Genomic DNA, 24,902 nt, shown 5'->3' with positions numbered 1-24,902 from the left:
AGGTCTGACCAGTTCGCCCTCAGCAAACAGCAATAATGGCTCATCCAATGGGGGAGGGGGGGGGGAAGAATCAAGGTGGTGCATAGTCATGGTTCACATTGTGCTGCTTGTTTATACAGGAATTGTGATTACAGGAAGAATTGCTGTAGAGTGTGGGGGTGATATCGAAGGTAGACTCTTTAATATGCCCCCTCCAAAGTTACAAATAGTTTCTGACTCTAGTTCATTTCTATTTCCTACAGTCACTCAGAATGCTCTCTTTCCCCAAATATTTTCTGTTGCTTCTCTTCCACCTCCCCTCTACCCTATTAGACTGATGCTGTGCTAGCTTAGTCACACAGCTTGAGGTTCTTTAGGCCCAATTATTCCTCTGGACTGTCACTCTCAACAGTAATGGTGTAATGCACAAAGGTAAGGAATTTTTGGAGTATATATAGTGTAAGAAATGCATGCAAATATCACTTGTATGCACTGTGGCTATCCTGAAATTGCTCCAAGCGATCCAATTAAAAAAAAAAAAAGAGAAACACCTTTAAACTATTTTTTAATTAAATTCTCCATTTTCATCTGTACAGAAAAATGCACATTATGTTCAGAATTTTAGTAACATTTCAAAATTACACAGCATGAACATGTAAAACAAATGGCCCATGATTTTATACACGGAAGGAAAAATTTACAAAATAATTATTCCACTTGAAAAAGTCTAAGGGCAGGCTGGCTGTGGTATTTGTGTATGGTTTGTCAAAGGTGTCGGTCCCACTATTTTGCACATAGTTGGTAAGAGAGAAGAACTGGATAACTCCCATCTAGTTTGGAAAGGAGAAAAATTGATGTGTTGCATTCCTTAAAATAAGTGTGTGATCATCCATCTCCTCCACTGGCATTTAGAATCTGTTGTGTTGATGGAAAACAATCTGTTTAATCATTTTGTTCTAGTCAGAGGATACAATGGCCCATGTGGGCCCCACAATTCCTCTAGCTTGGGAATATTTGAAAACAAAAACAGAATTACATTTAATTACAAGGTCTTTCGTATGTCCATTCCTGAGACAGCGAGAATGTGAACATATCAAATCTTGCACAAAGCATAAGGGTTTTACATAAATTTACAACAGTTTCCTCTTGCATCTGCAGCAGTGAAAATGTATTCTAGTATTTAATATGTGCTCCATATTCAAAATGATTTAAATAGTCAGGAGAGGTTCCCATTTAAATCACCTATCTGGGGCTAACTGGGCATTTTCAGCCAAGTTAGCACTCAAACCAAAAACAGCTATTTTGGAGGCATTCTGGGGGCACATAACCAGTTAAGATAACCACATAAAACACAGTCCTACCTTTAGGTGGTTCTTCATAGCCAGAATAAGTGCCAAATATCATACTTAACTGGCTACATTTTAATTAGCTCCCTATACCTGGAAATTCAATGCTAGGCCCAACGTAGCCCAGCACTGAATTTCCAGGTTTAGTGCCAGCAGCTGTTAGCAAACACTGATTGCTACTGGCTGAATATCAGGCCTTATGATTTTTGAGAATGAGATTTTTTTTTTTTAAAGGCCTACTCTGTTCATTAGAAACAACTGTGGAATAAAACTGGACGATGTCATGTCTTGTGAGCTTATTGCATTTTCATTTGATGTTAGCAAAAAATCCTAATACTATATTTCAGGCCTGAAAAAGTTTATGCAAATACTCATCAGATTATAGTAAAAACACTGTAATGCCTATGCATGCAACAGAAATGTAGCATACAAGAGAAATTGTTCATCCTTGCAGGATTGTCTCAAATGAAAATGCAACAGCAATCTCAGTATTGATAGGTCAATATGGTATTCACATTTGAAAATAGCTTCCAATAAATTAAAAGAATGCAAGCCATTAGAGAACCATGGAATAGATTAAACTAATCAAAATGCTACCACCATTTAGCTACCTTAGGGTATAGAAAATTATGGCCATTTTCTTATTTTGTTTGTATTTCATTTTATAATATATTTACAGAAATTCTAATAAAAATATTATAGCCAGATACAGGATATTCTTGGAAACATTTTGTTATGAAAACCATGAATATTTGCATTCAACCTTTTTGAAACCATTTCCATAATGGTGGCTGCCAACAAGCATTTCTGCAGCAGCTGATCTCAGAAAACTCATGTCAAGTGCTTTTCAGGCCACTCATATAAAAGTAGCACCTAGCAGTTACATTTGTGTGAAATCTTATCAGAATTTAAGCATTAAACTAGTTTTCTTGCAGAGATAATTAAAAGCCCAACAGGGCCTGTTGAGCTTCAAGGTAACCCTATTTTAGAGTAACAGATAGTAAAAGAATAAGTAGACACAAGTGGAGTCACAAGCAGTACCCTTTGACACTGTGACATGAGACTGCCATAGGAACACAAATTTAATTTACCACTGCTGACCTAGTGACCTGCAACCTGAAGAGCCCATCTTAATTTGTAAATACAAATGGCACCTGTGTCATTTTTGCTAATTCTCTTTTGAGCCAGTCATGCAGCTGGGCCTTCTGTGGATGAGTCATTTAAAAAATCTAATTGTGCTGGTTTTTGTATTAACTTCTGAGTTTGGTTTTAAGAAAAAGTATCTCCCTCCTTTCTCCTTTTTCACTTGTTCCTTGAGGCTTCATTCTATGCAATTACTCAAATCTAACCCTTCCCCCCCCCCCCCCCCCCCCCCCCGCATATATTGTTAGTGTTCATTAGCTTGTGAGCTTCAGAGAACAGAGACACACATGGGGCCTGATTCTGTATAGGACACCAGTATTGGCGACTATAAAATCACATGTCAATCACGCACTGGCTTCCTATGCAGAATCATGCCTACACTCCCAGACGCCTGCAATGAAGGCCAGCATTTTGCAGGCCTACATTTCAGGCGTCTGTCTCCCGTCTACAGAGACGTGCACTGACACTTAAGCCTTCCCAAGGCCACTTCTAGCCAAAACCATGCCCATGCCCCACCTTAGGCATGCTTAAGTGGCATTACACATCTTCATAGACGTGTTCTGGAGACCTACAATGTGGGCATCCTGCCTCAGGTAGGTTTTTTTTTAAACATTCATCCCAATTGGTCGTCTGATGGTGGTAGGATGTCTACCATGCCCATGCCCCACCTTAGGCATGCTTAAGTGGCATTACACATCTTCATAGACGTGTTCTGGAGACCTACAATGTGGGCATCCTGCCTCAGGTAGGTTTTTTTTTAAACATTCATCCCAATTGGTCGTCTGATGGTGGTAGGATGTCTACCGCCGCCTGCCATCAGGATGTGCGTTTTCAAGAATCAGGCCCATGGCGTCTATACCATGTGCAGATGCTTCATAGTACAATGACCTTCTTGTGTAGAACACATTCTACTCCACGATGCATGAAATATCATTAGGCAGAAGGATGAGTGAAACAATCACTCCTAGTTTTCAGTGGCATTTTAAAAAGCAAAATGTATTAACCAGATTATAAACCTTCTCATTGTCAAGTATCTTAGCAAACTTCATTCCTTATAAAGTTCTTTCTTTTTCCTGCCTGCTTTATGCTATTAATGTAAAATTCTTCAGTGAAGCGGGGTTACATGCAAGGCACCAAACATATTTGAAGCTTATAGGTTTCCACCCAAGAGTGAGAAGAGGCTCCAATACATTGTTATACAAGATAAATTGAAGTCCAGGCACCAAAGGGTAAAGGGTAATTTTTAGTCATCTGTGTGTATAAATTGCAGTCTGGCCACATCTGAAATCATCCGCTCTGCCAGCATTTTGTTCCACAATATACATACTTTTGTGGGGGGGTGCTGTTTCTAGGACCAAAAAATGTGTATAGATTGAGTCTAAGTGCATCATTCTAACAATATCCACTTGTACAAAGCCTGAAGGTACAGAGACTTGGATTTCACTCACACTTCTCAGCTGCAGCTCAAAGTAAGTAACATTCAGGTTCAGTAGGTATTTTACTGTTCCCAGACAGCTTACAAGCTCAATATGTACCTAAGGCAAAGGAGAGTTAAGTGACTTGCACCAGGATTGGAATCTTAACTTTCCTAGTTCTCAGCTCATTGGGCTACTCTAACACTCCACTCTATACATGCTGCAAGATCAGTGCCCTTTAAAACCTGATGCGAAGTCTGTTAGTAAAAAGCACTAGCAGATTTTGCAGCAGAGTATTAAGACTGAAAATTACCCTAAATTTGCTGTTACAAAAATACTGTGTGAAATTATCTTAGAATTGGCTTGACTAATAGCTACGGGTGACACCTTGCCTATATTTTTTTACTCATTCCCTACTCATTCAGCAACCACACAGCACTATACAATTAGGCTATCTGATTTTTCTCCTAATCAGTACTGAAAAGCTGTACAAGTGGTAAAACACACACCTCCCTCTTTCATGGGCCTTGCTTTGCATATCATATACATTTACCATACTCTTCTTAGCAGCATGTAAGCTCACACACTTTAATATCAAAAAGTCTTGTACTGTATTTGGATTTGATGGAGGACAGAAATATGGATACAGACAGTGATCAGTTAAAGTTCAAAATAAATTGTCCACAAATGTCTACTGAATATATGCAGTGATAGTAGCCTAGTGGTTAGAGCAGGGGTGTCCAATACGTCGATCGAGATCTACCGGGCTGATCAGCCTTCCTCTCCTCGACGTCAATTCTGCCATCGGAGAGGAAGTTCCAGGCCAGCCAATCACTTCCTGGCTAGTCTGGAACTTCCTCTCCAACGTCAGAATTGATGTCAGGGAGAGGAATGCTGGTTGGCCCCAGCTTCTGCAGGGAGAGCTTGGGGCAGCGGTGGCTTGGGGGCCTGTTCCCCAATGGCGGCAGTTGCTTGGGGGAGGGCAGGGAGAAAGAAAGAATGGAAACAGAAAGGGGGGACAGGGAGACAGAAAGAAAGAGGGCATGGAGAGAGAAAGCAAGAAAGGGAGGCAGGGAGACAGAAAGAAAGAAGGGGCAGGGAAAGAAAGAAAGAAGGAGCAGGGAAAGAAAGAAAGGGGAGGGGGCAGGGAGAAAGGAAGAAAAAATTGGGGGAGTGAATGAGATCTGGAGGAGAGGAAGCATACAGTAGGCTGAAAGAAGGGAAGAAATATTAGATGCACAGTCAGAATAAGAAAGTGCAACAAGAGACTCATGAAATCACTAGACAACAAAGGTAGAAAAAATGATTTTATTTTCAATTTAGTGATCAAAATGTGTCCGTTTTGAGAATTTATATCTGCTATCTATATTTTGCACTATGGCCCCCTTTTACTAAACCACAATAGCGGTTTTTAGCGCAGGAAGCCTATGAACGTCGAGAGCAGCGCAGCTCCCTGCACTAAAAACTGATATCGCGGTTTAGTAAAAAGGGAGGGGTTATATTTGTCTATTTTTGTATGGTTGTTACTGAGGTGACATTGCATAGAGTCATCTGCCTTGACCTCTTTGAAAAAAACCCGCAAATATAAATGATAATTAACATTTTCTCTGTGTACAGTGTGCTTTGTGTTTTAAAAATTTTTTATTGTTGGTCATTTTAAAAGTAGCTTGCAAGCCCAAAAAGTGTGGGCACCCCTGGGTTAGAGGAATGGGCTCAGAATCAGGGAATCCAAGGTTCAAATCCCATTGCTGCCCATTGTGGCCTCAGGTAAGACACTTAAATCTCTATTGCTTATAGTACAAATTTACAGGAAGAGTTACCAATATGTTAGTACACACTAAAGCTGTTAATGTATATTTTACTGCAGGTCCCATTTTATGCACTAGGACCTTGTTACTGTTAGTGCATACTAGGCCCCTCCAGTGACAGGGGTGAGCTTGAATGTAACTTGCCTCAAGTTTTTACTAGAAAGGCAGGAGATAAACCCAGTAAAAAGTCAAAGTGGTGAATCCAACCACTAACTATACCACATCTTGTTAAAGTTTTCTAAATAACTATTCTAAAACTATTTGGGGGCCTGATTTATCTGGTTAACCTTTTAGTGTTTTCCATTTAAACTACACCTGTGCCACCAGAACAGCCCAAGTATTCCCTCAATCTAACTTGATAACATCTTTGTGGCCAACAGTTTCAAAGGAGAAAATTTATGCAGTGAGCAGGAGTGGAATTTGAGCATTGATCTGTCCATGAACTTCCAAATCTACCCAAATAAATCTGAATAAATGCTACTAAATATTCCAATGCTTTTAATTTATCTCCAGATCCAGAGATTCTGAAACTCAGACAGCAAAGTTGTATTGTCAGCTTCCCAAAGAAAAGGCCTGAATCAAACTGAACTCACATGGTATATTACAAATATGTGGGCATTAGGCCCATCCCCAACAATGAATATGCACTTACGCACACAATGATGTGTCATCAAACCAGTTCTGCACTAAGGAATCTGTTTCCTAAATCAGGAAAACAAAGCCTCAAATTAAGCATACCAGATTTTCCTTTGCAGAGTGTACAGTAAACGGACAGATTGATGGGAAAAGCAATAGGGATCAAATTTTTTTTGCCCCTGTTTTTTTGCTTGTTGCCTCTTTCCTCCCAGCAGAAAACATGCAATCTTCCCCAGGTTATGTATTACTGTAATTACCCCCCTTTCTGTATTACTTACACTTTCTCCTTCCCACCACACAAATAGAATCTCTTGTGATTTGCAATACAACAGCCTTTTTTTAGGGTACAGATCATGAATTTCTTTATGCCATGCTGCCTTCTCCTTCCCCAATAGTTCACAAAATTAAATCTGTGATATTTTAAATGCTGTCTCCCCTCCTTACAGCAGACATGATGCATTGGAATTTCAGTCCTTATTTCTTTCAGCCTCTGATTACTCTTCAAAGCAGAAAATAGAAATGTTACTACCGTTATCACAAAGAAAAGAGAATGGTCAGCATGCCTGACTGTAAAATATATGCTATGTCCAAGGTAACCTTACATGGCTTCTTAACTACAGCTTGGGAATAGGTAGGTTGGTTAACAAAGAATGGAATATGCCTTGAAGAATCTCTGAACTCTCAACTCCACAATTTAAAACCTGTTTACTGCAAATCTGATTAAAAATCATCCCTATATGGTGTACATTAAACAAAATGCCTTAATTCCATCTGATAAGAAACATTTTAAAAATACTGATCATACCCTAACCAGATCACAAGTGTTATTTAAAACGAGATTCACTCTGTTCAAATCTCAAGTGGCAGCTTATTCCACAAGACCATGGAACATAATTGTCAATCTGGTAATTTTCTACAAATGTGCTTTCAGCAATGCTGTGTACATGATGATTGGGAGAGTGCCACTTCAAGAAATGCTTCAAACAGGAGAATAGCAATCATATCATAACACTCTGAAAACCAACTTGCAGATTTCTAATTTTATTCTCTATGCTACTGGACCAATATAAGGAGCATAAAATGAAAGCTAGGTTCCCAGACTTTGCAGCCTTTTAGCATTCTGACTTAGAGGCATTCAGTCATAAACCGATGGAAGACCCAAGTAATATTCCACTGCAATAATCAAGATCATTCAAAACTACAGTTTGCAAAGCAATACAAAATCAGAGCGCCAGTAGCAGCACATACATTTTAACTAGTTTAAAGAAAACAGTTTTCATGCCCATTTTGATCAAGGGCTCCTTAAGAACATAAGAATTGCTGCTGCTGAGTCAGACCAGTGGTCCATCATGCCCAGCAGTCCACTCACGCGGCGGCCCTCTGGTCCAAGACCAGCACCCTAACTGAGACTAGCCCCACCAGCGCACGTTCCTGTTCAGCAGAAACTTGTCTAACTTTGTCTTGAATCCTTGGAGGGTGTTTTCCCCTATAACAGCCTCTGGAAGAGCGTTCCAGCTTTCTACTACTCTCTGGGTGAAGAAGAACTTCTTTACAAAGATGCACTAGCGTTTTTAGCGCATGCACAAGATTAGTGTGCACTAGCCGAAAAATTACCACCTGCTACAACCGCTAGCGCACCTTTGTAAAAGGAGCCCCCATTTTTTCAATAGATGTTCATCTAAATGTTTTACTAATTTTCATACCACTGCTAATACTTTTATATGAATGACCTGAACTAAAATAGCTGCTAATGGAAATTCCTCTGTCGGTGGCCTAATCCTCTAAAATCCTGATGATCTAGAAGTTATGGGTCCCTTTTACTAAGCTGTGTTTTAGGTGAGATGCCAATTTAGCAAATTTTTTTTTTTTTTAGTTTATTAGGTTTTTATATACCACCTATCTATCTAAGCGGTTTTACAATCAGGTACTCAAGGGAGGCTCACAATCTATCTAACATACTTGGGGCTATAGAGGACCGAGTGACTTGCCCAGGGTCACAAGGAGCAATGCGGGGTTTGAACCCACAACCCCAGGGTGCTGAGGCTGTAGCTCCAACCACTGCGCCATACACTCCACAAGCTAAAATATTTTAGGTTATTTTTTTTTATTTTGGGGAGGGGGGGGTGTCAGGGGATAATCATTTAGCCCAGCTACAATACTGTTTGCTAACTGCTTAGTACATATGAGCCCTTAACACCTAAAAAATGGGTGGCACTAGTGCTTATGTAATTTTTTTTTTTTTAGTCTTGTGCTAATGGCAAGATTAGTGCATGGCCAGTAATACCCAAAAAATGAGTAGTTTTACAACTATGGCAAAAATGGCTTTAAAGACGCTCTAAGGCAACTTTTTGCCACTGATTAGTAAAAGGGCCCATTAATGACAAATAGCTACCGTATTTTCGCGGATATAACGCGCGCGTTATACGTGATTTTACGTACCGCGCATACCCCTCGCGCGTTATATGCCTGAGCGCGGTATACAAAAGTTTTTAAACATAGTTCCCACCCCGCCCGACGCCCGATTCACCCCCCCAGCAGGACCGCTCGCACCCCCACCCCGAACGACCGCTCGCACGCGCTCCCACCCGCACCCGCATCCACGATCGGAGCAAGAGGGAGCCCAAGCCCTCTTGCCCGGCCGACTCCCCGACGTCCGATACATCCCCCCCCCCGGCAGGACCACTCGCACCCTCACCCCGAAGGACCGCCGACTCCCCAACAATATCGGGCCAGGAGGGAGCCCAAACCCTCCTGGCCACGGCGACCCCCTAACCCCACCCCGCACTACATTACGGGCAGGAGGGATCCCAGGCCCTCCTGCCCTCGACGCAAACCCCCTCCCCCCAACGACCGCCCCCCCCAAGAACCTCCGCCCGTCCCCCAGCCGACCCGCGACCCCCCTGGCCGACCCCCACGACACCCCCACCCGCCTTCCCCGTACTTTGTGTAGTTGGGCCAGAAGGGAGCCCAAACCCTCCTGGCCACGGCGACCCCCTAACCCCACCCCGCACTACATTACGGGCAGGAGGGATCCCAGGCCCTCCTGCCCTCGACGCAAACCCCCCTCCCTCCAACGACCGCCCCCCCCCAAGAACCTCCGACCGACCCGCGACCCCCCTGGCCGACCCCCCCACCCCCCTTCCCCGTACCTTTGGAAGTTGGCCGGACAGACGGGAGCCAAACCCGCCTGTCCGGCAGGCAGCCAACGAAGGAATGAGGCCGGATTGGCCCATCCGTCCTAAAGCTCCGCCTACTGGTGGGGCCTAAGGCGCGTGGGCCAATCAGAATAGGCCCTGGAGCCTTAGGTCCCACCTGGGGGCGCGGCCTGAGGCACATGGGCCAAACCCGACCATGTGTCTCAGGCCGCGCCCCCAGGTGGGACCTAAGGCTCCAGGGCCTATTCTGATTGGCCCACGCGCCTTAGGCCCCACCAGTAGGCGGAGCTTTAGGACGGATGGGCCAATCCGGCCTCATTCCTTCGTTGGCTGCCTGCCGGACAGGCGGGTTTGGCTCCCGTCTGTCCGGCCAACTTCCAAAGGTACGGGGAAGGGGGGTGGGGGGGTCGGCCAGGGGGGTCGCGGGTCGGTCGGAGGTTCTTGGGGGGGGGGCGGTCGTTGGAGGGAGGGGGGTTTGCGTCGAGGGCAGGAGGGCCTGGGATCCCTCCTGCCCGTAATGTAGTGCGGGGTGGGGTTAGGGGGTCGCCGTGGCCAGGAGGGTTTGGGCTCCCTTCTGGCCCAACTACACAAAGTACGGGGAAGGCGGGTGGGGGTGTCGTGGGGGTCGGCCAGGGGGGTCGCGGGTCGGCTGGGGGACGGGCGGAGGTTCTTGGGGGGGGGCGGTCGTTGGGGGGAGGGGGTTTGCGTCGAGGGCAGGCGGGCCTGGGATCCCTCCTGCCCGTAATGTAGTGCGGGGTGGGGTTAGGGGGTCGCCGTGGCCAGGAGGATTTGGGCTCCCTCCTGGCCCAATATTGTCGGGGAGTCGGCGGTCCTTCGGGGTGGGGGTGCGAGTGGTCCTGCCGAGGGGGGGAGAAGAATCGGACGTCGAGGGGGGGCATCAGGCTTTCAGGATGGGGACAGGACTTCAAGGGGGGACAGGCAGACCTTCAAGGGGGGACAGGACTTCAAGGGGGACAGGCACGGAGAGGCGGGGCAGTGCACCGAAAGTCAGGGCGGGTGAACGGTGAGTCGGGGCAACCAGAGGAGAGTCGGGGCAGTGCACCGAAAGTCAGGGTGAGTCGGGGCAACCAGATGAGAGTCGGGGAGAGCGAAAGGAGAGTCGGGGTGGCCAGAGGAGAGTCGGGCAGCATGCGCGTTATATGCCTGAGCGCGGTATAGAAAAGTTTTTGTACATATCATCGTGATTTCTGCGCGCTATACCCCTGTGCGCGTTTTACAATGGTGCGCGTTATATCCGCGAAAATACGGTAATGCTTATCCAACCTCCAATCACTGACAGCAGATCAACAATAGAAATTGATTCAATGGACTGGTTCCAGCAGAGTCTGAAAGATCAGCAAATTCTCAGAATTTACTTAGAAAATGGTCAACTTTAAGTACTGATTCCACTGTAAAGTTCCAAGTATGCCTTTTAGGGAGGAGGGTGCAAAACTTTCACTATGTCTGATGATACTATTTTACTATTTGGAATAAAAGTAGACGGCAAAGATTTGGACAAAATTATTGCTGGCCTTTCCTGTGCCACATCCTGCCTCTATGATGTAACTTCCTGTAGATGGGATATGGCACAGGAAAGGCCCAGGTAAAATCAAAAAGGTAAAGAAGTCTCACTATGATGGAAAATCATTTAAATACTATTGATTTAAACAAACTCTACAAATACACATAACTACAAATCAGGAGAACTGAAAATCTATGTTTTGAAATTTTAATGTCCTTAAGTCATTCAGATATTGATCTGATTCACAGTATATAAACCCTGGAACTTAAATTACAAAAGCAGACTTGCTAAATTACACTGGTCAAAGGCAATACTCCTTCATATGTTGAGTATTTTAGAAAGGAAACTAAAACTCATTTTACAGTATATCAGACAAAGTAGTAACATTCCCATCTCAAACAAGCGACAGAAGGAATTAATTGATGGCAAAATTATCAACAGTATTCTTATGGGCAGAACATTTAAGTTATTTCAGAAATACATACACAAGGAAAACGGGCCATATGAAAATGACTCAGCAGATTGAACACCCAGAGGAAAGAGATGAAGTCACATTTTCAGATATCCACAACCAATCATCTCAACAGAAAGAAAAACAAGCTGTAGCAACAGATGATAGAGCTGTATAAGTCATCTCACATTTTCCAGATTAGTCCTTGAAACCAGACATTAACCAAAAGATAACAATACTATAGGTTTAGATCTCATCTTTGTATTAATCATACAGATCTTCCAGAGCTAATAGATGGGTCCTTTTGCCAGACAAATTTGTCTTTTGGTTTTAGACAAACATTCTTGCTTAAGGTCCAATTTGGCATTTTATTTGACATATCTGAGTTTGACAACTTGAAAACTAAAAGGAGGTTATTACCGAGTAAAAAGTTATTCAGAAAGCTAGAAAAGGTTTACTAGTTTCTAGAAAAGTCTCCAAAAAAGACTATTTAACTATATGGAAAAGATTTATAAACTAGTATATAGAGATTATACTTTTGAATCATTGGTAGAAGCAGATACGGGTTTCTTTTTCAACGTCCAGATATAAGGCTAAGTGACAGTAGACCTGCATGTTGGCTACTGCAGTAATAAAGAAGGAATATTCATGATAGACACCTTTGATACAGACATTGTTAGATATCTGAAAACTACTGAGTTAACAAGGTATTAAAGACAAAGAAAAGTACTGCAGACAAATATACAAGATGCAGTTCTTCAGCAGTACATTACCACTAAAGCACACAATACACAGATCAGGTATTTGTTGCGTATCCTTCACACTTTATGGGACCCCTGAAGAAGACATGTTGTTCGAAACACAGACCATGTTGGGTCCCATATTTTCTATAAAGTGGTCTATTTGCAAGCAACAATCTGTTTGTTTAAAATAAACTTTGACTGCATCTTGTACATTTGTCTGCAGTACTTTTCTCTGTCTTTTGTATTTTTACTGCAGATTGGTTGGATTTTCTTTTTTGCCATTTTTTTAACAAGGTATTAAAACATATATCAATTTATATGTGGAATTCAAATTTTGATTTGAATTCTGATGCATCCACTATTTCATTTGTGTATATTTTGACTAGCAAATTGGTTTTCTTCATAAACAGAAAGAGGAATCACTGAAATATTATTTTCAGCACCCAATTACAGACAAAATTGTGATATGAACTGCTTCATCATTTCAAAAATTTAGTTTTACATTTAAAATCAAGAGATTGTAAAGCTGGCTTTTTCTTTTAATTCTAAAAATTCCCAAGTCACTTAATTTTTAAATATTATGAGACCTTTAATTTTAGAGTTAAAAAAAAAAAAAGTTTCAGAAATCCTTACCAGTCTACCAGCTAAAAATCATTGGTTTCTTGACAAATTACATTCTGTATTTCAAAAGCAAATAAACAGAAAAAAAAACAAAAACATAAAAGAAAAAAAATACCTTTTTTATTGGACTAACTTAATGTAGTTTATGATTAGCTTTTGAAGAAGGGATTGATTACCTTCGAAAGCTGGTCATAAACTACATTAACCTCCTCCCCTTTACAAAACTGTGCTACATTTTTAGCACTGGTCACGGCGGTAACAGCTCTGATGCTCATAGAATTCCTATGAGCGTCAGAGCTGTTACCGCAAAAGCCAGCGCTAAAAACTACGCTACGCTTTTGTAAAAGGGGGAGGGTAAGTTAGTACAATAAAAAATACTTTTTTTTCTTTATATTTTTATTGCTACGTATTATTTCACTCAAAAGCAAATTTAAAAAAATCAAATAAACTTCTTCCTTCTTTTAATTAGGATACTCTATTGGAGCAAGGGCTATCAAAGCAGACAGAAAGCTACAAGCATTTGTGGAAAAAATGTGCAAAAGTGCAGTTTGTTATTCCAGCCAAACCTTCACAAAATTCTGCAGAATAGACGTGTGATCTGTGGCTGATGTCAAGATTGGAAGTAAGATTCTTCAAGTTGTTATCAACCCAGCCTCTTCCACGTAGTCCTTTTAAGTCCTTGGTGCAGCCTATGAGAGTATGAAACAGAATTGGAATTTTGTTTGTCAATTACAGTTCTATTAAATCTCTCATAGTCTGTACATTCATTCTTCCCAGATCAAAAACATGGGAATTGTTGATGCTACACACTTAAGTATTCACAATACCCATTGATAGGCTATAATTTCTATTTCAAACCATATAGCTAACAGAATACTCAGAACTGGGCAGATGTCCTCTGCAACCTCAAGAGTGATCAGCTGTGTTGGAAAGAAAAGCAATGCCTTATGCCCTGAAGGAGCAGTCTATTCTATTTGTCTTCCTCTCTTGATTATGCCTCCGTACAGCACTGCATACTCCTAGTAGCACTAAGGTATCAGTAGTAATTAACTTCTTACCACTGTAGCCTGTACACAACGCTTGGTGCAGGCTATGCAGGAAATTAATGGAACAGTAATAGATAGAATAAAGGGCCTCTTTAGTTAGATGAAAGTAAACTGGCTCTGTTCATCCCATTCTGCACCAGTAGCAAAATACAGATATCTTAAAGAAATGCTCAGCTGTGGAGAAATGAGGGTAATCTTCAAAACACTTTACATGAGTGAGTGAGTGCGGATAAAAAAAAATGCATGTCTGAAAATTGTTCACTATCTTAGGGTGAGTGAAAGTAGACATGCAGTGAATGCACATTAATTTTTCCTGTAGAAGAAAGAGGCAGAGATTATATTTTGGACAGGAATAGTGCATGCAAGGGCCTTCGTTTGAAATCTATGGATGTACTTTTGTGCGTTTATGACCTGTTTCAGAGCATATGGAAAGTATACAGGTACCCAATACCTGATTCCCTTAGAAGCCCAAATTCACTTACGTTGCTTGTAGAAACTAGACATTTTGAGTCAGCCGCACTGCGCATGCGTGAGTGCCTTCCCGCCCAGCAAAGGGCACGTCTCCTCAGTTCAGATAGCTAGCAGAGAAGCCAACTAGGGGAAGTTAGTGGGTTGTGAGAATAGCTGCCTGCTGTCCCTGGATAACACCTGTCACAGTAAGTAACTGTGCTTTATCCCAGGACAAGCAGGCAGCCTATTCTCACATATGGGTGACCTCCAAGCTAACCAGAATGGGATGGTGGGAGCGTTGGCAATTTAGGAGAATAAATTTTTTAATACTGTCTGGCCAAAATGACCATCCTGTCTAGAGAAAACATCCAGACAATAGTGAGAAGTGAAAGTATGAACTGAGGACCAAGTAGCAGCTTTGCAAATTTTCTCAATAGGTGTAGATCTGAGGAAAGCTACTGAAGCTGCCATTGCTCTGACCTTATGGGCTGTGACTCTACTGTGTAGGGATAATCCAGCCTGGGCATAGCAAAAAGAGATACAAGCAGCCATCCAGTTGGAGATGGTACGTTTAGAGATTGGATGTCCCAACTTGCTTGGATCGAAAGAGACAAAAAGTTGAGGAGCAGTTCTGTGTGGTTTGGTGTGTTCCAAATAGAAGGCCAAAGCACATTTACAGTCCAGAGTATGAAGAGCTGATTCTCCAGGATGAGAATGAGGCTTTGGAAAGAACACTGGAAGAATAATGGATTGGTTGAGATGAAATTCCGAAACCACTTTAGGGAGGAATTTAGGATGAGTACGAAGGACCACCTTATCATGATGGAACACAATGAAAGGTGGATCAGCAACTAAACATAAGAACTGCCATCACCGGATCAGACTTATGGTCCATCAAGTCCAGCGATCTGCACATGCGGAGGCCCTGCCAGGTGTACACCTGGCATAAATTAAGTCACCCATAAGGTGCCTCTCATAAGGAGATGTGCATCTAGTTTGCTTTTAAATCCTGATATTTGTCCTGGACTTGTCCCCCCTTAGCTTCAGTCCATGTCCTCTTGTCCGTGTCACATTGGACAGTGTAAATAATTTTTTTTACTGCTCTATTTTGTCGATTCCTTTTATTAGTTTGAAGGTCTTGATCATATCCCCTCGCAGTCTCCTTTTCTCAAGGGAGAACAATCCCAGTCTCTTAAGTCGTTCCTCGTATTCCAAGTTCTTCATACCTTTTATTAGCTTCGTTGCTCGTCTCTGCACCCTCTCCAGCAGTTTTATATCCTTCCTTAGGTTGGGAGACATTGGACACAGAATTCCAGGTGTGGTCTGACTCTTCGAGCAAAAGTGAGGGCAATGAGAAACACCACTTTCCAAGTGAGATACTTCAGATGAGCAGTAGACATTGGTTCAAATGGAGGCTTCATCAATTGAGCAAGAACAACATTGAGGTCCCAAACCACTGGAGGCGGTTTGAGAGGAGGTTTGACATTGAAAAGTCCTTTCATAAATCTGGAAACCACTGGATGAGCAGAGAGTGGTTTCCCTTCAATAGGCTGATGGAAAGCAGCAATTGCACTTAGATGGACTTGGATCGATGTAGACTTGAGGCCAGAGGTGGATAAGTGCAAAAGGTAGTCCAAAACAGAAGATAAGGAGGAATGTTGAGGCTCCTTATCGTGAGAAAAACACCACGTAGAAATTCTAGTCCATTTCTGGTGATAGCATTGTGTAGTGGTAGGCTTCCTAGAAGCCTCTAAAATGTCTCTTACAGGTTGAGAAAACTGAAGAGAGGAGTTATGTTGAGAGGTACCAAGCTGTCAGGTGTAGAGACTGCAGGCTGGGATGAAGCAGAGATCCCTGACTTTGTGTAAGCAGAGATGGAAAAACTGGTTGAAGGTATGGCTCCCTGCTGCTGAGTTGAAGTAGAAGGGAGTACCAAGGTTGTCTCGGCCACCGAGAAGCAATCAGAATCATGGTGGCATGATCGTTCTTCAACTTGACAAGAGTCTTGAGAATGAGAGGCAATGGACGGAATGCTTACAGGAAGAGATTTGTCCATTCCAAAAGAAAAGCATCTGCCTCGAGGCGATGAGGAGAATATATCCTGGAGAACTGAGGCAGTTTGTGGTTGTGGGGAGCTGGCAAAGAGATCTATCTGAGGCATTCCCCACTATGAAAAAATGTGATGTAGGGGTGAGGAATGGAGTGTTCATTTGTGAGGTTACAGAAGAAGACTCAAGTTGTCCGCCAAGCAATTTTCCGCCCCTTGGATGTAGACAGCTTTGAGGAAGGTGTTGTGGCGGATTGCCCAGTCCCAAACCTTCAGAGCTTCTTGACAAAGGGAGGGAGATCCCGTCCCCCCTGTTTGTTGACATAGTACATGGCGACTTGGTTGTCCGTCCGAATGAGGACTACCTGGTCGTGAAGAAGATGTTGAAAAGCGTTGAGAGCCTTGAAAATCGCTCTGAGTTCCAACAGATTGATATGACACTGACGATCCATACTGGTCCAGTGGCCTTGAGAACTGAGACCATCAAGATGAGCACCCCAAGTGTAGGTCGAGGAATCTGTCGTGAGGAACTTCTGATGGGGGGGGGGGCGTTTGAAACAGGAAGCCTCTGGAGAGATTGGAAGAGAGCATCCACCAACGGAGAGTCTGTTTCAATGAAGGAGTGACTGTTATGTGTCGAGAAAGTGGGTCGCAAACCTGCGTCCACTGAGATGCCAGGGTCCACTGAGGAATTCTGAGGTGAAGTCTGGCAAAAGGAGTCACGTGTATTGTGGAGGCCATGTGACCCAGGAGTAGCATCATGTGTCTCGCTGATATGGAGGAGTGGGAAGACACTGTATGACAGTTGTAGGAGAGCTTCCAGACATTGTTGTGGAAGGAATGCTCTGAGTTGGATAGTGTCCAGAACAGCTCCGATGAATTGCAGATTCTGAGAGGGTTGAAGTTGTGATTTGGGAAAGTTGATTTTGAATCCCAAACTTTGTAGGACCCACATAGTCCGTTGGGTCGCTAAAATAACTCCCTGAGATGTTCAAGTTTCAAGTTTAATAAAGTTTTGATTAATCGCTTTATCATAATTCTAAGCGATGTACAAAACACTAAAATTACAAAATTTAGGGAACAGTACAACATAACAAGAACTAAGTCTTGCAAAACTAATGACAAACTTGACAAACCCATAAACACAGGGAAAGAGGGGAAAAGAACTGCAAGTTATTTGATAGTAAGTAAGACATTCAAGGGAAATACATGAGGGGAGGAGAAGTCAGTATACTTCAGTGAAGCTATACAGTAGAGTTGAAATCAGACCAGTGAACTGGCTTGCTAGTTATCAAAGGCATCCTTAAAAAGGAAGCTTTTTAATTTGCTCTTAAATTTTTCCAAGTTGCGTTCTTCCCTCAAATAGATAGGGAGCGAATTCCATGTTTGTGGGGCTGTGATAAAATTAATAAATTGCCATCTTGTATTAATAATTTTAAGAGAAGAAATCGTTAGTAAGTACTGTTCATATGATCTCAATGTTCTATTTGAAGTGTAGGGAATTAATTTATTAATGAAAGCAGGAGTTTTATAAAGTAAGGATTTGAATGTAAGCAAACATAATTTATATGTTATCCGGTAAGCTACCGGAAGCCAGTGTGCTTTCTTAAGGAGAGGTGTTACATGATCAAACTTCCTGGCTTTTGATATAAGTTTAATAGAGGCATTTTGAATAATCTGTAAACGTTTGATTTCATTTTGAGCAATTCCTTTAAATAGGGCGTTGCAGTAATCAATTTTAGAAATCACCAAAGAATGGATTAAAATGTTAAGTGATTTTGAGCAAAGAAATTGTGAAACTGAACGAATTTGGCGAAGTCTGAAAAAAGTTGATTTAATAATGCTACTGATGTGGTCATGGTAGGTTAATTTATAATCAAAAATAACCCCTAGAATCTTAATGTTGCTTACTGACTGTAAGGTAGAACCCATGATGGAAATGGGAAAATTAAGTTTAGAGCTGTCTTTCCAAGGAAAAAGCATCACATTTAATTTGTTAACATTAAGCGCTAATCTATTAGTGTCCAGCCATTGGTGTATTTGTTTAAGTTTCTTATTGTTATTGTATCCAGAGGATTGTTGGTATCTAGTGGATGTAAAAGTTGAATGTCATCCGCATAGGCAAATACATTAAAACCGATGGATTGGCACAGGGTCATCAATGGGGCAAGAAAGATATTAAACAAAAGAGGGGAGAGAATGACTTACTATAATGTATCCATCTGTGTGAAGTCTATACCTCTGTATCATTTCTAATATTATGTAAGCCACAATGATTCCTAGCTGACATTTTCGGGATAAAAGAATCAGTATGGTATGGTATGCTACTGTGAACACCAACTTTAAAATTGAGCAAAACTATAATGGAGAGTAATTTACATTCATGGGGGACACCATGCGTTGTTGAAGAACTTTCAGACATTGAGTTGTTAAAGGACACAATAGAGGTGCGATCTGTAAAATATGATATAAACCAAGAAAGGACCTGATCTGTGATGCCGATAGATTGAAGTCTGTCTAACAAAAGCTGATGATCGATCATATCAAAAGCAGCTGAAAGATCAATAGAAATTAGGAGAACTGATTGATGATGATCCAAAAAATATTGTATGGAAGTGATCATGCCAATCTGCGAGTGTTCAGTAGAATGATGCTGTCTAAAGCCTGTTTGATTCGGATATAAGATGTTGGTTTTTTCAATGAATTCCGATATTTGATTAAATACCACCTTCTCAGTTAGCTTTGCTAGGAAGGGAATATTTGCTATTGGTCTATAGTACAAGGTAGGGAAAAACTTGAAGACCATGGTTCCTTAGAGCTGCTGCTACCACTATTAGGCACTTGGTGAACACTCTGGGAGAGGAAGCCAGGCCAAAGGGCAGCACTTTGTACTGATAACGCAGATTTCCCACTCGAAATCTGAGATATTGGTGGGAGGCCGGATGAATGGGAATATGAGTATAAGCCTCCTTGAGATCCAGAAAGCATACAAGTCGTTCTGATCTAGGAGGGGATACAGGGATGGCAGGGATAGCATCCAAAATTTTTCTTTGACTAAAAATTTGTTGAGAGCCCTGAGATCCAGAATGGGTCGCAGATCGCCCATCTTCTTCGGAACAAGGAAGTAACAGGAGTAAATCCCCCTGCTCTGCTGTTCCAAAGGAACTGGTTAGATGGCATGGAGACAAAGCAGAGCTTGAGCTTCCTGAAGAAGAAGGGCGGTCTGGGATGGACTGGAAGGATACGCTCTTGAAGGAAGCTCTGGTGGAACCTGAGAGAAATGAAGAGTATCCTTCCCTGATGATTGACAGCACCCAGAGGTCAGATGTGATTGTCTCCCATGATGGAGACAACCTCCAATAGGGGGAAGATAGGACAGAGACAGAACGGTGGAGGTTATGCTCTGTTTTAAACAGTCAAAAAGGCTGTGTAGCCTTAGGTGCAGCAAAAGGTTGAGGTTTCTGTTGCTTCTGATTCTGCTGTTTCTTGAGAGGAGGGCGAGTGTAAGGAGCCGTTCTCAGAGCAAATTGTCTCTGGTAAATAGGAGGAGGGCGTGCAGGCTTGGCAGGAGCTGGCTACGGTTTAGGTCTGACAATAGGGTTATTCCATGTCAAGTGATCAAGGGCTCCCTGCATGACCATCACGGATTTTGATGAAACTTCATATGCAGAGTCCACCATGTCTCAAACGAACTTTGGTAAAGTTTTAGTTTCGCCTGTGGAATATTCGTGGAGATATAGCCATTTGTTTGACCCCATACTGCAATGACATACAGTACGACAGTGACATTCTGACAACTTTGAGACACAATATCTCACGAGCTATGTTTCCAAAAAAACTGAAACTTAGCTACCCTGCACAACTTTTGGAGCTCTATTCAGTGCTACCAATAATAATTTTTGTCGAGCACTGAGTGAATGGCTGAATTACAGTAAACTTGGCTGAAAAAATTAGTGCTCCAAAAAAAGTCAAAGTTTGACATTACTTAGCTCCCACAATAATTGAGTAATAAATGCGAAATTTGGCGCATGTCTCAGTACAACGTTGTTTTCAAAAGTACAATTTCAACCTCCAAGTTCTTTCCATTAGTTTACAAATTAAGTGTAAAGTTGCTAATTTGTGTAAAAAGGCCAAAAATAGGGTATTTTCAGCCTGCTTTTACAGAAAAATACCTTTTAGAAACTCTTTCAAATCAGTCTCATTAGAAAAAGCATATTTCAAACCCCCTAGAAAAGTGGACTTCATTTTTCAACGCAGGTTAACAATGCCCGAAAAAGGGGGACAAAGTTGGGAGATGTCACCATGGCAACGGCCTACGTTTCAACTTACAATTATGTCACTTTTCACACTGTTTTTCCCTGTTTATTTTTACTCAAGCTTTGGGTACAATTATAGTGTTCTTAATTAATGATTATTCCTAACTAGAAATTGAGGTGATAATTTTGTTGCATTCAGATCACAAATTACAACTTGTTTTCTTTTTCAGATCCACATTATTATTAATTCAGTTTAAAATGGATGCCAACTAATCGATGCCAACAAAGTGGACTTCACTTCGGCTTGGGAACCATATAAGATACCCAATTTAGGCTTGGGAACCTAGGATAAGACACCCTAATCATTGGCTTTGGAACCAGAAAGATACCAACAAAAGGCTTTAGAACCTTGACAAAGAAACCAAATGCGAGGCTTGGGAACCTGGACGAAGTGGCCCACCCGTGGCTGGTATTGCACAGCTATCGGGCGTGACCCCTATGGCGATGGGGTTGCCAGTTCAAACTCTTGAACTGGTAGTGACAATGTCACCATGGACCAACGCAATAGAGTAGTAGTAATACTACGTCAATACAAAACTGTAACTTTAAAAATGACAGAACTATGTTGAAATAGAAGTTGTTGCCGTGGCAACGTCTCCCAACTTTGTCCCCCTTTTTCAGCCATTGTTAACCTGCGTTGAAAAATGAAGTCCACTTTTCTAGGGGGTTTGAAATATGCTATTTCTAATGAGACTGATTTGAAAGAGTTTCTAAAAGGTATTTTTCTGTAAAAGCAGGCTGAAAATACCCTATTTTTGGCCTTTTTACACAAATTAGCAACTTTACACTTAATTTGTAAACTAATGGAAAGAGCTTGGAGGTTGAAATTGTACTTTTGAAAACAACGTTGTACTGAGACATTATGCGCCAAATTTCGCATTTATTACTCAATTATTGTGGGAGCTAAGTAATGTCAAACTTTGACTTTTTTTGGAGCACTAATTTTTTCGGCCAAGTTTACTGTAATTCAGCCATTCACTCAGTGCTCGACAAAAATTATTATTGGTAGCACTGAATAGAGCTCCAAAAGTTGTGCAGGGTAGCTAAGTTTCAGTTTTTTTGGAAACACAGCTCGGGAGATATTGTGTCTCAAAGTTGTCAGAATGTCATTGTCGTACTGTATTTCATTGCGGTATGGGGTCAAACAAATGGCTATATCTCCTCAAATATTCCACAGGCAAAACTAAAACTTTACCAAAGTTCGTTTGAGACATGGTGGACTCTGCATATGAAGATTCATCAAAATCCGTGATGGTCATGCAGGGCACTTTCCAAGAATCTGATCACTTGACATGGAATGACACAATAGAAACAAAGGATTTTTCATGCTCAGACAATTTCTTGGTGGCTGCCGCAATAGATTCATCAAAGAGGTCATTGCCTGCACAAGGAATATTAGCCAAGCGGTCCTGAAGATTAGGATCCATGTCAATGGTATGAAGCCAAGCAAAGTGGCGCATTGCTACAGAAAAAGCAGCCGCTCTGGCAGACAACTCAAAGGCATCGTAAGAAGACTGAAGTAGATGTAATCTGAGTTGTGATAGAGAAGCGATGACTTCTTAAAATTCAAAGTGCTTTTGAGTATCTAAATAAGTGATAAATTTAGGCAAAAGAGCAATGAGGAACTCAAAATAAGTGATAAAATGGAAATTGTAATTAAGGACTTTAGAGGACATCATGGCATTTTGATAGATGCAACGTCCGAATCTGTCCATAGTTTTCCCTTCCCTTCCAGGAAGAACGGTAGCATAAACCTTGGAAGGATGGGTCCTCTTCAAGGATGACTCCACAAGTAGGGATTGGTGAGATAATTTTGAATTCTCAAATCCTTTGCAATGGAGAGTTTTTTTATCTGGAGTCCAATTTGCCTGGAACAGCTGGAATTGCACAAGGAGTCTCCAGGCATCTGGTAAAAGTCTGAGACAAAAGCTTATGAAGAGGAAGCTTAAGTGACTCTGCTGGAGGTTGAGGCAGATGCATGACTTCGAGATATTCCTTAGAATATTTGGAACCAGCATCCAATTAAAGGTCCAAGTCAATAGCCATCTGACGAAGAAAAGAGGAGAAAGACAGCTGATCCGCCAATGCCTTGCCTCGAGAAGGACTCAAGGTCGTCGAGACAGCCTGGGTCGAAGATGAGGCTTCGGCTGGAAAAAAGGCATCAAAAGAATAAGGAGACTTAGATAAAGCAATCGAAACCGCTGAATCCTTGAGGTTTGGAAGTGGAGACTCGATCGAGGAGTCAGTGGTCTATTAGAACTAGAAGGTGTAGATCAAGGCTTAGTAGAAGGATGCTCCTTGGAAGAAGAGCTATGCCTGGAAGTATGCCTTGATGAAGGCCTCGAACGTCGGTGAGAACGGTGCTTGGAAGCAGATCTCGAAGTTCGAGGAGACTTTGCCCCGGAGATGGCTCCAGTCGATGGCAACAAGGAATGGATGGGGCTGGAAGCTGTGGATCGAAGCTCCAGAGGTTTGATGGAGGAACCTCGATGTACTTCCAAAGACTCTACTCCTTGTATGGAGTGTGAGGATTCCTGTCAAGGCACTTGCAAATAATCTGCTCCTTGCTTAAGTGCATAGATGCCAGACCAGACACTCGCAGAGACTCTGCTCCCTGCATAGAGTGTGTAGGCTCAGACCGAGGCACAGGAAGAGATTCAACCTCGCGGGAGTCTGCAGGATGCCCAGGCTGGATTAGAGTAGCAAGCTTCGGTCCCATATTAGTGAGGAACTGGATGAATTGCTTCTCTAACATGGTCTGGAAAGAAGCCGGAAAGGATGGATCCGCGTTTGAAACCAGACCACCTGCTTTGGCTGGAAGTTCCAGAGGCAGTGGAAATGTGCTTCGACTTGGAAGTCTTAGGGACCTTAAGCAGCACCGATGGAACTGTTTATGGAGATATCTGACCTGAGGATACAGGGGAAGATACAGCAGACGTCGTCGAGGAAAGAGCTGCTGCAAATGAAGAAGGTCTGATGAGGCTTGAGGTAGAAGCAGTGGAGGCAGGAGAATCCTCGGTTGAGGGTGAGGCCGAGGTCAGCTTCGGAGTCGAGGAAGAGGTCGAATTCATCCCAAAGAGCTTCTCCACTGAAAGTAGACAACGTTTAAGGGCTCAAGGTTGAAGAATAGCACAGCGCTCGCATGACTTCGGATGATGGTCTGGCCCAAGGCACTTGAGGCACCTATTGTGTGGGTCTGTGAGAGAAATCACACGCTTACACTGGCTACACTTCTTAAAGCCTGTTGTTGGCCGGGACATAGGTCGGCCCCTGAGCTGCGGCCAAGCGGCCTGCCCCGACAGCCAAATGGAAGAAAGAAAATTTTTTTTTAAAACTAGAAATAAAAGAAAGTAAAATAAATGCAGCGATTCGTGAAGAAAAATAGCACAAACTGTGGTGAGAGAAGGCACGAAGTAAGTAAGTTAAAGCAGAGAGTCTAAGACGGACTTCTCGGCTCCGTGGAGAACTGAGGAGACGCACCCTGTGCTGGGCGGGAAGGCACTCGCGTATGCGCGGTGCGGCTGACTCTAAACTTCTAGTTTCTACAAGCAAGTCTGCTTGCGAGGCTTCCGCATCATGGCTCCGTCGGTGACGTCACCCATATGTGAGAATAGGCTGCCTGCTTGTCCTGGGATAATATTGTGTTCCTGAAGTTGCAAGCAACATGCTTTACAAGTGGCACAAAACTCCATAATATGTTTGTTATGTGGGATTAATAGATTTGAGTATGTTACCAAACATTTTACAGCAATATTCTGGTCATTCCCTACTATTCTTCTAAAAGCCCTCCGTCTATGACTCAGAATCTCCTCATAATCCCATCTCTAAAGCATATAAACACTATGAGATCAAATAACTTTGCAGTATCCGCACCATCCCTCTGGAATTCCATACCCAATTATCTATGGAAAGAAAAATCTTTATCTCACTTTAAGGCAAAATTAAAAACATTTCAATTCCAGGACACCTTTAAAACTTAACTACCCTTATAAGGGCTAAATTCTTAAAATCTTAATTTTTTTACTTTTTCTTGAAAAATTTACTTCCTCACCTATTGTTCACCCCCGATTTGTTCTTCTTTCCTATCAAATATTGTAGTTCTCCCCTTTTTACCGTTCGTTTCTGTCTGTCATAGATTGTAGTCTTTTGTTTACTAACCTCCCCTGTTATCATATGTCATGCAGTTGTTAACCTTGATTCTTGTAAATGTATGAAGTTTACTGT

General features: G+C 42.3%; 1 protein-coding gene and 1 long non-coding RNA gene across 2 annotated transcripts in view; both read right to left on the bottom strand.

The window, feature by feature from the left end:
- Positions 1-527: 527 nt before the first annotated feature.
- LOC117359962 lies at positions 528-4,720 on the bottom strand. The gene is made up of 2 exons (XR_004539329.1): positions 3,137-4,720; positions 528-2,984 (listed from the first exon to the last, which is right to left on the bottom strand). It is a non-coding gene; the product is annotated as an uncharacterized LOC117359962 (long non-coding RNA).
- An 8,430-nt stretch (positions 4,721-13,150) lies between these two features.
- The window catches only part of GLG1 (golgi glycoprotein 1), a 403,904-nt gene continuing 392,152 nt past the window's right edge, over positions 13,151-24,902 (bottom strand). Inside the window, exon 27 of the mRNA XM_033941148.1 lies at positions 13,151-13,508. Within this exon, the coding sequence (XP_033797039.1) occupies positions 13,463-13,508 (46 nt within the window). The 3' untranslated portion in view covers positions 13,151-13,462. The remainder of the gene's footprint in view (positions 13,509-24,902) is intronic.

This window comes from Geotrypetes seraphini, chromosome 4 (genome assembly GCF_902459505.1).
Source record: "Geotrypetes seraphini chromosome 4, aGeoSer1.1, whole genome shotgun sequence".
Lineage (NCBI taxonomy): Eukaryota > Metazoa > Chordata > Amphibia > Gymnophiona > Dermophiidae > Geotrypetes > Geotrypetes seraphini.
This window is presented reverse-complemented; position numbering and strand designations above follow the sequence as displayed.